The sequence below is a fragment of the Ranitomeya imitator genome, chromosome 5 (genome assembly GCF_032444005.1).
Source record: "Ranitomeya imitator isolate aRanImi1 chromosome 5, aRanImi1.pri, whole genome shotgun sequence".
NCBI classification, from domain to species: domain Eukaryota; kingdom Metazoa; phylum Chordata; class Amphibia; order Anura; family Dendrobatidae; genus Ranitomeya; species Ranitomeya imitator.
This window is the reverse complement of record NC_091286.1, coordinates 438875338-438891075: the sequence shown is the minus strand read 5'-3', so window position 1 is coordinate 438891075 and position 15738 is coordinate 438875338. Positions and strand designations below refer to the sequence as shown.

General features: G+C 40.0%; 1 protein-coding gene across 1 annotated transcript in view; it reads left to right on the top strand.

Annotated features, from left to right (window-relative positions):
- LOC138638119 (probable cation-transporting ATPase 13A5) overlaps positions 1 to 15738 on the top strand; it is a 611270-nt gene that overhangs the window by 417230 nt on the left and 178302 nt on the right. Inside the window, exon 19 of the mRNA XM_069727143.1 lies at positions 11944 to 12107. Coding sequence (XP_069583244.1) covers positions 11944 to 12107 — 164 coding nt within the window. The remainder of the gene's footprint in view (positions 1 to 11943; positions 12108 to 15738) is intronic.

Genomic DNA, 15738 nt, shown 5'->3' with positions numbered 1-15738 from the left:
TCTTTCCAATGCTCTTCTCCCACGATTGCTCAGTTTGGCTTGATGGCCAGGTCTAGGAAAACTTCTTGTGGTTCCAAACGTCCTCCATTTAAGGATTATGGAGGCCCCTGTGCTCTTAGGAACCTTGAGTACTGCAGAAATTCTGTTGTTACCTTGGCCAAATCTGTGCCTTGCGCCTTGCCACAATTCTGTCTCTGAGCTCCTTGGCCAGTTGCTTAGACCTCATGATTCTCATTTTGTCTAACATGTACTATGAGCTGTCAAGTCTTAAATAGACATGTGTGTGCCTTTCCAAATCAAGTCCTATCAGTTTAATTAAACACAGCTGGATGCTGATGAAGAAGTAGAACCATCTCAAGGAGGATCACAAGGATATGGACAGCATGTGCTGTGAGTGTCTGAGCAAAGGGTCTGAATACTTATGACCATGGGATATCTCAGTTTTTCTTATAAAATTTGCAAAAATTTCTACATTTCTGTTATTTTTCTGTCAAGATGGGGTGCAGAGTGTACATTAATGTGAAAAAAATTAACTTTTTTGAATTTACCAAATGGCTGCAATGAAACAAAGAGTGAAAAATTTAAAGGGATCTGAGCACTTTCTGTACCCACTGTATAAAAGAACTCGAGTGTGGTGGAATAAAGCGTTCTTAGAGAATTATAACCAGAAAAAAATACTTATCCCTAGGAGTTGGAGGGTACACGTCACATCAACCTTTTCTATAGACGATGATGAATTTTTCAAAGATTGCAAGGGTGTATGTAATGATACCTCCAGGAAACTTATGAAATTATTAATCAGACTGAACTCAAAATCAATTGTTGACATGGAAAAAACTTTGGAAGTAGTGTACAATAACACCAAGTCTGATTTATCGTTTTAACAATTACATTCCATTATTACCCAGATAAACAAGGAAATTGACCTTTGGGTCGAAGACATCCAAAAGAATTAGTCTGTTAAATTTACTAGAGACCAGAAAGATTTCAGTCTTGGTAATGTATAAAGATGGAAAAGGTATTCAACCAGGGGTCCAATCAGGGATCGCACTGAGTCTATTTTTTCCAACCCACCAGTGAGTGACGTGTCTGGTGCCTCCTCTTCCTTCTCTACATCTATTATCTCTACTCCTAAGCATAAACATGAATTACATTTTACTCCCAGGGATCCAAGAAGTATCGTTTCTCCTTGCAGAGAGTGACATGATAAGCATGTCGACGTGAGGAGACTTAAAGCCACAATGCTCCTCTGGGAAATATGCAAATTGTCTCTTCAGAGAGGAAGAGGACTAGAACTCTAGTGCCACCTATTGGAAGTAGCAATCCTAACAGTCAATGTCGACTCTTTAACCCCTCTCTGACCTTGGACGTACTATCCCATCGAGGTGACCTGGGCCTATCTGACCCTCGATGGGATAGTACGTCATAGCGATCGGCCGCGCTCACGGGGGGAGCGCGTCCGATCGTGGCCGGGTGTCAGCTGCCTATCGCAGCTGACATCTGGCGCTATGTGCCAGGAGCGGTCACGGACCACCCCGGACACATTAACCCCCGGCACACCGCGATCAAACATGATCGCGGTGTGCCGGCGGTATAGGGAAGCATCGCACAGGGAGGGGGCTCCCTGCGGGCTTCCCTGAGACCCCCGCAGCAACGCGATGTGATCACATTGCTGCAAGGGTTGCCTTACCTCCCTCCCTGCAGCAGGCCCAGATCCAAAATGGCCACAGCATCCGGGTCCTGCAGGGAGCGAGGTGGCTTCACAGCCCCTGCTCAGAGCAAGCACTGTGAAGCCTGGAGCTGTGCATGTCAGATCGTTGATCTGACACACTGCACAGCAAGGTGTCAGATCAGCGATCTTGCACTATAACATGATTCCCCCCCCTGGGGCAATGTTATAGTGTAAAAAGAAAATATTATAATGTGTAAAAAAAATTGTAATAAAAATTCCAAAAAATTCCCTCCTCCCCCCAAAAAAATATTGTTCCTATAAATACATTTCTTTATCTAAATAATAATAAAAAACAATAAAAGTACACACATTTAGTATCACCACGTCCATAACGACCCCACCTATAAAACTATATCACCAGTTAACCCCTTCAGTGAACACCGTAAAAAAAAAAACGAGGCAAAAAACAACGCTTTATTCTCATACCGCCAAACAAAAAGTGGAATATCAAAAAGACAGATATAAATAACCATGGCACCGCTGAAAACGTCATCTTGTCCCGCAAAAAACGAGCCACCACACAGCATCATCAGGAAAAAAAATAAAAAAGTTATAGTCCCCAGAATAAAGCGATGCAAAAATAATTATTTTTTTTTCTATAAAATAGTTTTTATAGTATAAAAGCGCCAAAACATAAAAAAATGATATTGGTATCGCTGTAATCGTACTGACCCGAAGAATAAAACTACTTTATCAATTTTACCATACGCGGAATGGTATAAACGCCTCACCCAAAAGAAATTCATGAATAGCTGGTTTTTGGACATCCTGCCTCACAAAAATCGGAATAAAAAGCGATCAAAAAATGTCACGTGCCCGAAAAAGTTACCAATAAAAACGTCAACTCGTCCCGCAAAAAAAAAGACCTCGCATGACTCAGTGGACTCAAATATGGAAAAAATATAGCTCTCAAAATGTGGTAACACAAAAAAATATTTTTTGCAATAAAAAGCGTCTTTCAGTGTGTGACGGCTGCCAATCATAAAAATCCGCTAAATAACCCAGTATAAAAGTAAATCAACCCCCCCTTCATCACCCCCTTAGTTAGGGAAAAATAAAAAAACTGAAAAAAATGTATTTATTTCCATTTTCTCATTAGGGTTAGGGCTAGGGTTAGGGCTAGGGTTAGGACTAGGGTTAGGGTTAGGGCTAGGGTTAGGGTAAGGGTTAGGGTTAGGGTTTGGGTTAGGGCTAGGGTTAGGGCTTGGGTTAGGGTTAGGAATAGGGTTAGGGCTAGGGTTAGGGCTAGGGTTAGGGCTAGGGTTATGGCTAGGGTTAGGGCTAGGGTTAAGGCTACAGTTAGGGTTGGGGACTCAGGACAAATTGTACAACAATTTTTGGGGTCCATTTTCTCCTGTTACCCTTGGTAAAATAAAACAAATTGGAGCTGAAGTAAATTTTTTGTGAAAAAAAGTTAAATGTTCATTTTTATTTAAACATTCCAAAAATTCCTGTGAAACACCTGAAGGGTTAATAAACTTCTTGAATGTGGTTTTGAGCACCTTGAGGGGTGCAGTTTTTAGAATGGTGTCACACTTGGGTATTTTCTATCATATAGACCCCTAAAAATGACTTCAAATGAGATATGGTCCCTAAAAAAGAAATGGTGTTGTAAAAATGAGAAATTGCTGGTCAAATTTAACCCTTATAACTCCATAACAAAAAAAAAATTTGGTTCCAAAATTGTGCTGATGTAAAGTAGACATGTGGGAAATGTTACTTATTAAGTATTTTGTGTGACATGTCTCTGTGATTTAATTGCATAAAAATTCAAAGTTAGAAAATTGCAAAATTTTCTAAATTTTTACCAAATTTCCGTTTTTTCACAAATAAATGCAGGTAATATCAAAGAAATTTTACCACTATCATGAAGTACAATATGTCACGAGAAAACAGTGTCAGAATCACCAGGATCCGTTGAAGCGTTCCAGAGTTATAACCTCATAAAGGGACAGTGCTCAGAATTGTAAAAATTGGCCTGGTCATTGATGTGCAAACCACCCTTAGGGGTAAAGGGGTTAACGAGCCTTGTCACATGACTTAGGATTCTGGCTTGGCTATTTTCCTAAGTCATGTGACAAGGCTCGTTAAAGAGTCAACATTGACTGTTAGGATTGCTACTTCCAATAGGTGGCACTAGAGTTCTACTCCTCTTCCTCTCTGAAGAGACAATTTGCATATTTTCCTCCCAGCAAACACAACTTCAGATATTCACCTGAGATCTACAGGAATTTGTCTAAGGTAACTAACCTTAGTTCTCATATCTTTCTTCCACTCAACTCAATGTGTTAAATAAGGGCCTTATGTTTTTTTTCCTCACGACACAATTTGACAAATTTACTGCTATTAAAGATTTGCATTTGTTTGCGAGTAAACTACTACTCAAACGTTTTTTTTTCATTATGAAATCATCTTTAAATTATTTCCTACAGAGATGTAACAGGAGGCACTAGCCACCCTGGGGGATTTAGCAAAGGAGCACAACCCTACCGAATTACGTAAGATACCCAAAACTATTCAACCACGATAAGACAAATTTCACCCTCTATCTACATGCCCTACAATTGACATTTTTGTCAAGATGATGAGTAAGGACGATAAAGTCCCTCGACATCCCACTTCTAACAATTTGAGCAGAGAGAAAAAACTCAAATTCTACAGGAGATTACAAAGTCTACAGGATGTCATATTTAAACCAGCTGACAGGGGTAGCAATGTTGCCGTCTGGCACAAATCTATGCAGGAGGTAGAGGCCTTTTGTCAACTGAAAAACACTGTTTGATATAGGAAATTGACATTCAATCCCTTGATCCAATTTCCTGCTGAATTCCTAACTATTTTACAAACAGCCAAAGACAATGAAGTTATTTCTAGAGATAGGTGGACACCTAGATGTTTGGGTCTAACGGGTCTGACTGAACAGTTACAAAAATTTTGGATTTGAGTGCCAGAACAGTACCCAAACCGAACCTGGACCCCATTCACTTGAATGGGGGGCCCTAACATCCAGTGTTTGCCTCGCTGTCATGTGCATGACAGCGCGGCAAACACCGCTTCTGATCAGCGGTGAAAGCATCCCTGCCGGTCAGAGAACCACGGTTTCAACATTGTCAAAAGACAGCGTGAGCTCTCAGCTGTGATCGAAGATAAAAAGTTTACCTCCGGTTACTGGTGTCAGCTGATGGGACTACTGATCCCATCATCCGACACCTACTGCTGCTAATTACAGTGAGAGCAGGAGTGGCGGATGAGAGTATTCATCATCCGCTCCTGCCCTGTAAATAAATAATTTTAAAAAACATCAGAGTGGGTTCCCCTGTATTTTTGCTAACCAGCCAGGCAAAACTCACAGCTGGGGACAGCAACCCTCAGCTGTCAGCTTCCAGCAAGGCTAGTTAACAAGAATAGAAAGGTCTCCACGCTGTATTTTTAAATATTTAAATAAATAATTAAAAAACTGGAGTGGGTCCCCCCATTTTTGACAACCAGTCTTGCTAAAGCAGACAGCTGTGGGTTGGTATTTTCAGACTGGTAAAGGGCCATGGATCTTTGCCCCCAGCTTAAAAAGCCCAGAAAAGTTACATCTATTAGATTCACCAATTCTGGATCTTTGCCCAGATCTTTCCATTTGCACTGTAGCTGTGGCAACTGGGATGATAGTTGGGGGGTTGATGTCACCTTTGTTGTGTATGGTGACATCAATCCCCGAGGTTAGTAATGGAGAGGCGTCAATAAGACACCCCAATTACTAACCCCATAGTCACACAGACACCCAGAAAAAAAGTCCTTTACCTGAAAGAATGACACAGATTCCTTTAATAATCTTAATTAAACCGTACTTATGACCTCGCCTAATTCCACCGAAGCCCTCGATCTCCTGTAATAAAACTAAAATAATAAAACAACAATATACCTTACCTGTCTGTGGTTCTGTCCCATACCGTAATCCATGTCTGGAAAGAAATAGTTTTCAACTAGGACGGTGCCAGTATGTGACCATCCAGGCTAAGAACCACTGGCAAATCAGCTGCTGTGAGCGCAGCCTGAGTGAATAGAGCTAATGTCACTGAGGCTGTGCTCCCAGCCAGGCTGAACTGCGGTAACCTTGATGAGATCCCCGCTAGCACTGTGAGAAAAACTCCCACGCTGCTAGCGGGGATCTTACCGAGGTCATCGCAGTTCAGCCCGGCTGGGAACGGCGCCACAGTGACCGGACGTAACCTCGATGATGTCACCACTGATCATTGAGGCCACGCTCGCAGCCGCTCAGTCACCAGTGGTTCTCTGTCTGGACAGTCGCATCTTGGCACCATCTAGGTTAAAACGGTTTATCCCCAGACATGGATTACGGCGTGGGACAGAACCACGGACAGGTGTGGTATGTTGTTGTTTTTTATTTTAGTTTTGTTACAGGAGTCGAGGGCTTCGGTGGAAATAGGTGAGGTCATAAGTATGGTTTCATTAAGATTATTAAAGGAGTCTGTCATTCTTTCAATTAAAAGACTTTTCTGGGTGTTTGTTTTCTTACAATGTGACTCTGGGGTTAGTAATAGGGGTGTCATATTGATGCCTCTCCATTACTAACCTCGGGGCTCGATGTCACCTGACAATACAAAGGTGACATCAACCCTCCAACTATCACCCCACTTGCCACCGCTACAGGGCAAATGAGAAGAGCAAGGCAAAGCGCCAGAATTGGCACGTTTAATGGATGTGCCTTCTTTGGGCAGGTGCGGACTGCTATTTTTAGGCTGGGGCAGCCAATATCCATGGCCTCTTACGAGCCTGATAATACTAGCTGCCAGCTGTCTGCTTTGCAAGGCTGGTTGTCAAAAATGGGGGGACCTTACTCTGTTTTTTTTAAACTATTCATGTAAATAATGTTAAAAAACAGCGTGGGAACCCCTCTATTCTTGATAACTACCCTTGCTGAAGCTGAGAGCTGAGGTTTGCAGTCCCCAGCTGTGAGTTTTGCCTGGCTGGTTAGCAAAAATACAAGGGAATCCATGCCATTTTTTAAAATTACTTATTTACTGGAGTGGCTGATGAATATTCTCATCCACTGCTCCTGCTCTCTCTGCTATTAGCAACTGCAGGTGTCAGATGATGGAACCAGTAGTCCCATCAGCTGACACCAGTGACCGGAAGTAAACTTTATACCTTAGATCACTGCTGAGTGCACATGCTGTCTTTTGACAGCGTGGGAACTGCAGATCTCTGACCGACGGGAAGATTTCACCACCGATGAGAAGCGATGTGTTTGCCATGCTGTCATGCACATGACAGAGTGACAAACACCGATGTTGGGGCAGATGAACTCGAAAAGTAACACGGACTTCCTGGTGAAGTCCGAGTTTGGTGTCTGTGCTCAAACAGTAGGTGTTCAGTACGGACGCCAAACTTTACTGTTCGGGTTCCCCATCTCTAGTTATTTCCAAAGAACTTTTCACAGCCCTTCAAGTATGTGAACCTTCAATTTCCACCATATATTAACTGCCTAAAGTCCATCAATACCACACCACACCACCAGAACGACCAATTATACCAGGATGTGGTAATTCCCTGGAGAACATAAATAGATTTGTGGATTCCGAGCTTTAGAAATTAGTAGGGATAATAATAATAATAATCTTTATTTTTATAGAGCGCTAACATATTCTGCAGTGCTTTACAGGTTGCACACATTATCATCACTGTCCCCGTTGGGGCTCACAATCTAGGTTCCCTATCAGTATGTCTTTGGAATGTGGGAGGAAACCGGAGTGCCCGGAGGAAACCCACGCAAACATGGAGAGAACATACAAACTCTTTGCAGATGTTGTCCTTGGTGGGGTTTGAACCAAGGACTCCAGAGCTGCAGGGCTGCTGTGCTAACGACTGCGCCACCGTGCTGCCCACATGCCCATGCTGCCCATAGGGATAATGCTAGCCTTTATCAAGGATATTAGTGATTTCTTGAAAAAGGTAGATGGACTTCACATTGAATCTGATACCCTGCTGGTGACGTGTGATGTCGAGTCACTGTACACTAACATTCGCCATGTGGATGGTTTCAGAGCGACAAAGTTCTTTTTACAAACCTCATCCATCACTCCAACTATGGGCCAATTTATTATTCAACTACTTCAGTTCTCTCTATATCATAATTTCTTTTTATTTAAGGGGTCATTCTACCTGCAGCTCCAGGGGACAACTATGGGGGGATCCTTTGCACCATCTTATGCCAATCTATTCCTGGGACTGTGGGAGAGGGACCTCTTCCTTTCAGACAGTCCGCTGTCAATAGACAGTGTCCTTTTTTGGACATGGTACATTGTTGACATATTTTTAGTCTGGTAGGGATTGGCTGAATTACTCCAAAATTTTATTTCTGAATTAAATAATAATCAATCCAATATACATCTCACATACCATTCGGATAAAGACTCAATTGATTTTTTGGATGTTACTGTTAGAAGGGATTATGAAACTGTCTGCAGACTGATATGTTCTGGAAGCCCACATCTGTTAATTCCTTGCTCCTTGTCCCTTCATCCTACCCTCCAACCATGATCCGATCAATACCTGTTGGTTAATTTTTGCGCCTACGCCGAATTTGAACAAACAACGATGATTTTGAATGCCAGGCCGATGATCTGAAATCTAGATTTCTCAACTGGGGCTACAGCCGTTGCTCTATTAAGAGAGCCTATTATAGAGCAAAACAAACCACACAATATGAGGCTCTCTATTCTTAGAGACCATCTGCTTCTAATCAACCTGTCAGATTTAATGCACAATATCATGGGCATATCTACAGGATGCGACGATATTTAGATAAATCTTGGCCTATACTCAATGCCGACCTGGTTTTATCACACTATGTAGACACTAAGCCCAATTTTACATACAGGAGCGCTAAGAATATAGTTGATGTCCTTGTCAGAAGTCACTATACAAACGAACCTACCACCTTCCTTTTGGCCTCCAAACCTCCTTGGGGTTGCAAATCTTGTGGCAAATGTGTCACGTTTCCCAACATTGACAGGGCCAAAACTTTTTCCAACTCAGATAACTCCCAAACCTTTAATATCAAGCATGTACAGCTAAAGCCATAATTTACTATGCTACATGTCCATGTCAGCCCATTTATGTAGGCTTAACAACCCATCAATTTAAAGTACGGGTGCGAGAATATGAATTGGGCATTACGGCAGCTAAAAAAATCCAAGATCTTTCTCTCCTTAAAACTTTACCTAGACACTTTAAGATACACCATAATTGCGATGCCTCTTCTTTACGTTTCTTTGGGATTGACATGATACAAGCAAAAATTAGAAGTGGCAATATCAGTGCAGCACTGGTGAAACTTGAAACTGAATGGATCTGGACCCTAAACACCGTATCCCTTTTTGGCCTTAATGAAAATCTTTGCTTTGTTTCATTCCTATAAATCATTTCACAGTCTTTGAATGGTTTTAATATTTTTCCTATATATGGATTATTATATTGCTTTTTCATGTATTTTTTTTTAATTTCTCTTTTTATCTTTTTTATCTACTTGTTTATTTACCAATACTTGCCACTATATGATCTGCAATTTGTATGGCTCTGGTCCTTTCGGATGCTTGGCCCAATTGGATGTTTCTGCTGGAGAGATGGTCATACATAGAGTCGCATCAAGCTGCGGGGAAATTGACCTATACATTACAAAAATTGGCATTAATTCACTGAATTATCTATCCAATTCTGGTGCCAATCCTCTGTTTTCCTATCTTTCCCTCTTTCCTTCTCCCCCCTTCATTCTCTATCCTTCCCTCTTTCCACCCCTTTCTCTTATTGTATAATTTCCTTCTCTATATATGGGTTTCTTTTTCATTATCATTAATTATTCATCATTTATTTCCAATCCTCCCATTCCCCCACCTTCCCCCTTTCTCCTCCTTCCTCCTTCCACTCCCTCTCTCATTCCCTCTCCTTCTTATCCATTTCACCCACTATTTGTATCTATTTCATCATTAACAATTTATACTATTTTACTATATTTATTTTTTGTCCATAATTATTTTATTTTTTCCATTTACTCTTGATTTTCAATTGTTGACATGATTTTTGTGAACAAGCATACTTATTTGTATTCTTACATCACCACATACTTTTCCTTCCCCTTTCCCGCTTCACCTCTCTGCCCTCCCTGCACATATTCACACTTCTCACTTTATTCCACTCTCTAGTTATCCACAACACACTTTATTATTTATATACCATCATCATTTTTCTTATTGATGTTTCTTACACATTGTGTCCACATATTCTTTAGTTAGTATTTATCATTATCCTTCACCATTCCCTTTTTCCTTTGATTAATATGACTTGACTGGATCTGTACGCATGCGCTGTCAGTATTCCTGGAGTTCCCTGCTTCCTGTGTCTCTATGTTTCCTAGACACCAAGTCGCGATCATGTGATCGGTCGCGTGACGCAGGAGCTTGTGACTTCCGGTTTCCCCTGGCGTACATGCATCATTCACCATTTGGTCTCCACCTATTGGCAGCACCGTCCCCTTCTTTTTAAGCCTCCAGTTCACAACGGCTGACACCCCCTGATGAAAGACATGTTCCGAAACGCATGTCTTGATGTGCATCGCACCAGTAACCGCGAACCACAAATTCACATTGTGCCCATGCCCACATTACTCCATCCTATTTTGGACTTTGGACTACTCCAACAGGCTTTACACTGCCAACTTGTGTTAGCTTGCCCTATTGATTTAATGCTATTACCATTACTCCTTCACTGGCTTTGCATCTGTGGATCTTAATTGTGTTGTCACACTTTGTACATGTTATATAACATTTATTCATACATTATCCTTGCTGTTTATGTATGTACCTTCTGTGACACCCTGTTTTAATCCATTTGCATATAGCCTGGCTATTTATACCCTTGATACATATGCAGCTCTGGAAAAAATTAAGAGACCACTGCAAAATTTTCAGTTTTTCAGATTTCTCTTTTTATAGGTATATTTTTGAGTAAAATGTAAATTGTTCTTTTATTCTATAAACTTCTGACAACATGTCTCTGAATTTCCAAGCAATACATTTTGTATTTTTTTCTCACAAAAAAAAATGTTCAAAATTTAACAAAAACAAAAAAAACAAGGCTTTGAGACCTCAAATAATGCAAAGAAAACAAGTTCATAATCATTTAGAAACATCATTACTAAAGTTTTAACTCAGGAAGAGTTCAGAAATCAATAATTTGTGGAAAAATTCAAGGTTTTTAATCACAGCTTTCATGCGTATTAGCATGCTTTCCATCAGTCTTTCACACTGCTTATGGAGCAAAAATGTAAGCAGTTCTTCTTTCTTTGATGGCTTGTGACTATCCATCATCTTGATTACATTCCAGAGGTTTTTAATGGGGTTCAGGTCTGGAGATTGGGCTGCTCATGACAGGGTTTTGATGTTGTGGTCTCTTAAATTTTTCCAGAGCAGTATATCCATTTATTCACTTTTTTGTATTCAGATGTTTGTACTAGTGTATTCAGTGTATTCAGTCAAACTCCTACTGTGAGACATTGTCCTTGTGGGCCTCTGCTTTCATTGTTTAAGTATCCTGCTTTTGATGCTTGTCTATTTATACAACATTTTTGTATAATCCTTTGCCTAAATCCCCTGCTGTTCTGTTTTTTACGTGATTTTCTATTTTGGTTAATCAAGTGTTACATTTTAACTTGTGCAGGCACCTCTTTTTGCACGTAGTGCTACTTCTCATTACCCTCACCGATAAAGGTATTTTAACCTTAAAATTATTGTCCCTTTCTTTTCATCTGTGACCACAACATATTTGTTCAAAATTGTGCGGTATTTTGAAGAATTGCAAATGATAAATAAGGTTAAAAGGTCTGGATAAGGAAATATATGACAGCACAGTCTCAAACAAAAAATAAAAATTTAGTGAAAACTAGGAAATACCTTAAAAAAATGCGTAACTGAAATAATTTATACAGTGCAAACATAAATTACTATTAGAAACATTTTTATGTCAGAAAACATGCTGCAAATTAAATGATGAATCAGGGCCTGAATGTGTTAATAGCTCATTACAGAATTAAATTTCTATTACACGGTCTAGTTTAAAGGGTCTGCACACTCCATTCATTTGCCTGCATGCATTATTTAACACTGCTATCTACCATAACATTCTAATTACTCTGTTTTTGAAAGGTGATAATCTTCAGACGGCTTGTACAGTGGGACTGAGCTCTGGAATGGTACCTGATGAGTCCAGTTTACTCCTACTTGAAGCTTGCAAACCTGATGGGGAAAGGCCTGCGTCATTTACAAGACAGTCGCTGGAAAGTAACAGGGACAAATCACACACCCAAAATGTAATTCTTGTGTATCAGGTTGATGTGGGAAAAGTGACAGAAACTTTTGTGTTTTGATTAAAAGGAAATTCAATCTTACAAAATTAATAAAAAGATGGACTGTTTTACAAAAAATATTTTTTTGTAATCTATTGTTCATTTAAAACGGATTGTAAGCAGTGCAAAATAATATTTACTGTTTTTTTGTTTACTAAAACCAAAACATTTTTTGTAAATCCTTACATCTGTATGTAGCAGCTTCCTTTAAGGTTGGGACATTTAATAATGATTGCACATTGTAATTCACTTTATTACCTAATTTATAATATATTTTGTATGTTATTGTATTAGCTCAGCTAGCTTGCTAGTAGTGTGACCAGGGTTCTATTGGCACTAGAGCAAAGTTTTGATCTGGGCATCATACCCCAACCAGCAAGTTGGTCAGATACATGGGTCACATTGGCATTGCCAGAGCATAGAAAGTTATATGAGTTCACCCTCTGTATAAATTTCATAAAAAAATAAAGCATTAAAACAATTTTCTTAGTAATGCTTCTTAGTAATAGCCATACAGTTGCCTAATGACAAATATTTTCATCCCTATACTGACACTGTGCAAAGTTCACTATACCAATTTCACAGGGGGAAAACAATGCCACATCAAGTCCATATAATACCACATTACAGCATCTGAATATAACACCCATCCTGTAACTAAACAAAACCAACTATACCAAGACCAATTTTCCAATAATACCACATATAAGGGTCAAATATTGCCACATATCATGACCATATAATTATCAGGTTATATAGTGGTGACCAATTAATACTACCATACTAATCATTAAGAAAATCCACAGTACTAAGATTAATATCACAAATGGTGACACTATACATAGGAGCGCTGTAGATTACTTCTAGCGTGCCCTCACCACTTTTTCCTCCTCTTCTGCACTACACTGGATGAAAAAGGTAAGCAACATAGTGCCGCCCTGTCACTCTACACAGTAACAGTTGCTTCCTTTAGCACCCCTACATGTATCCCCAAAAATGAAAATATTTTAAAGAAGCTATATCCCCCTTTGTGTCCCCATATAATAGAAATTCATCCACCAAATGGTGCTAATGCTAATATCTACTTTTTGTGGCACCCAATCAATAGTAAAATTCTCCTTTGTGTCTCTATAAAGGAGTAATGTCTGTCTTTTTACACAAACACACTAGTAATGCCCCCCCTACCCAGTGGGAAGCATTAGGTAGCAGCATACACCATTTCTGCCCCAAACAGTAACAGCAACCACCTTTTATGCCCTGTTACATTTTTATCATCGCCATTTTAGCCTTTAGGATATAGGTCCACAATGGGGATCATTAACAAAGTTTGGAAAAATTATTTAAAGGGACACAATGGATGACATTATTAATGTCCTTCTTTATTGTCCCATACATTGTGTCCAAATCCATTAATAATAGCCCTCTCTGTGACCCCATACATTAATGATTTCCCCTATTGTGACCAGCACTCTTACAATGATGTGCACTGCCATTTAAACTATTGAAGTCATCCATTCAGGCTACCATATACAGTGCCTTGCGAAAGTATTCGGCTCCCTTAAACTTTTCAACCTTTTCCCACATTTCATGCTTCAAACATAGACACCAAATGTATATTTTTGATGAAGAATCAACAACAAGTGGAACACAATTGTGAAGCTGAACAAAATTTATTGGTTATTTTAAATTTTTGTGGAAATTCAATATGCAAATTGCCTCTTCTGAGAAAAAGAGGACTTAAACTCTATAGCGCCACCTGTTGGAAGTAGCGATCCTACAAGTCACAATCAACTCTTTAACGAGTTGTGCAATATGACTTAGGATAAAAGCCAAATTAGTTTCTCAATTTGCAGACACGGTGTTTCGGGCTGTTGGCCCTCGTCAGTGCGAAGCATAAGAACTAATTTGGCTAGGTGAGAGGCTCTGGACTGGGGTCTAAGGGGTATCGTTTCTCCTTATGGAGAGTGACATCCCATCTCTGGTTTGTCAAGGTAAGGAGGCTTATTCGCCGTGCAATGCTCCTCTGGGAAACATAATATGCAAATTGCCTCTTCTGAGAAAAAGAGGACTTGAATTCTATAGCACCACCTGTGGAAATTCAAAAACTGAAAAGTGGGGCGTGCAATATTATTCGGCCCCTTTAACTTAATACTTTGTTGCGCCACCTTTTGCTGCGATTAAAGCTGCAAGTCGCTTGTGGTATGTCTCTATCAGTTTTGTACATCGAGAGATTGAAATTCTTGCCCATTCTTCTTTGGCAAACAGCTCGAGCTTAGTAAGGTTTGATGGAGATCGTTTGTGAACAGCAGTTTTCTGCTCTTTCCACAGATTCTTGATTGTATTGAGGTCTGGACTTTGACTTGGCCTTTCTAACACCTAAATATGTTTATTTGTGAACCATTCCATTGTAGATTTTGCTTTATGTTTGGGATAATTGTCTTGTTGTAAGACAAATCTCAGTCCCAGTCTCAGGTCCAACAAGTTTTCTTCAAGGATGGTCCTGTATTTGGCTCCATCCATATTCCCATTAATTTTTTTTTGTAAATTCCTTATTTATGAATTATCACAGATATAAAAAACCACCACACATAGTTTGATAAGTATACCGGTAAACAATGTTAAGAGTTCAGAAACCACGTGTGTAATAGTATGGGAAACTGATAAACATAATAGAGAAGGAGAGGGGAAATCAGAGTGGTAGATTGAGGTTAGGGGTATTGTAAGATGGGGAAGGGAACGAGAAAACAAGGGGGAAGGGTCAAAGGGGAGGGTAGGGGGAACTCAACTTGTATAACATGAATTGGTACAATAAATCTAGTCTTTGCAAAATACAGGCGAATTGTATAAAAATACCACAAGCTACAACCATGGACCTTATGGGCATACTAAGCAATGCAAAGTGAGTTAAGTACTTCCACCTGCTCGCATCTCTTTCCAGGGTGCCCAAACCCTCATATATAGATCGTGGCTGTTCATTTCCCAACTAGATAATTCTTCGAGCCTTGAGATTTGGTCTCCCTTGGACAGCCATTCAGCTATGGTTGGAGGGGAAACATCTTTCTAGTGTAATGTGATTAAGTGTTTAGCGGCACTTAATAGTAGTGGTAGAAGTCTATGTTTCTTGGGTCTGTAATTAATAGTTGGACAGGAGAGTAGAACTTCAGAAGCCAGTAAATTAGACTTAATCAGTTTTAGTTTTTTTAGAAACTCGTTAATTTCCCCCCAAAACTTAAACAATTTTGCACACTCCCAGAAAACATGAGTGTGATGGCCCAGAGAACTATGACAGCGCCAGCAGGTGCTATTGTCTAACAGGCCTAACTGAGTCAGTCTGGCAGGAGTCAAGTGCCACCTAGTCAAAATCTTGTAGGAGTTTTCTTAAAGTAGTATGCAACGAGAGAATCTCCGTGCATTAGCTAGAATGTTAGAGGTTTGCATCTCTGTAAAAGTAACCCCCATCTCTATTTCCCAGGAGAGAAGAAATGCAGGTTTAGAATGGGTGTTGGTGGAGTTGAGTTGTAAGTAAACGCGGGAGACGCTTTTCATTTCGGGATGTGGGGTTTTAAACATTATGTCAAGCCATGACCAAACAGAA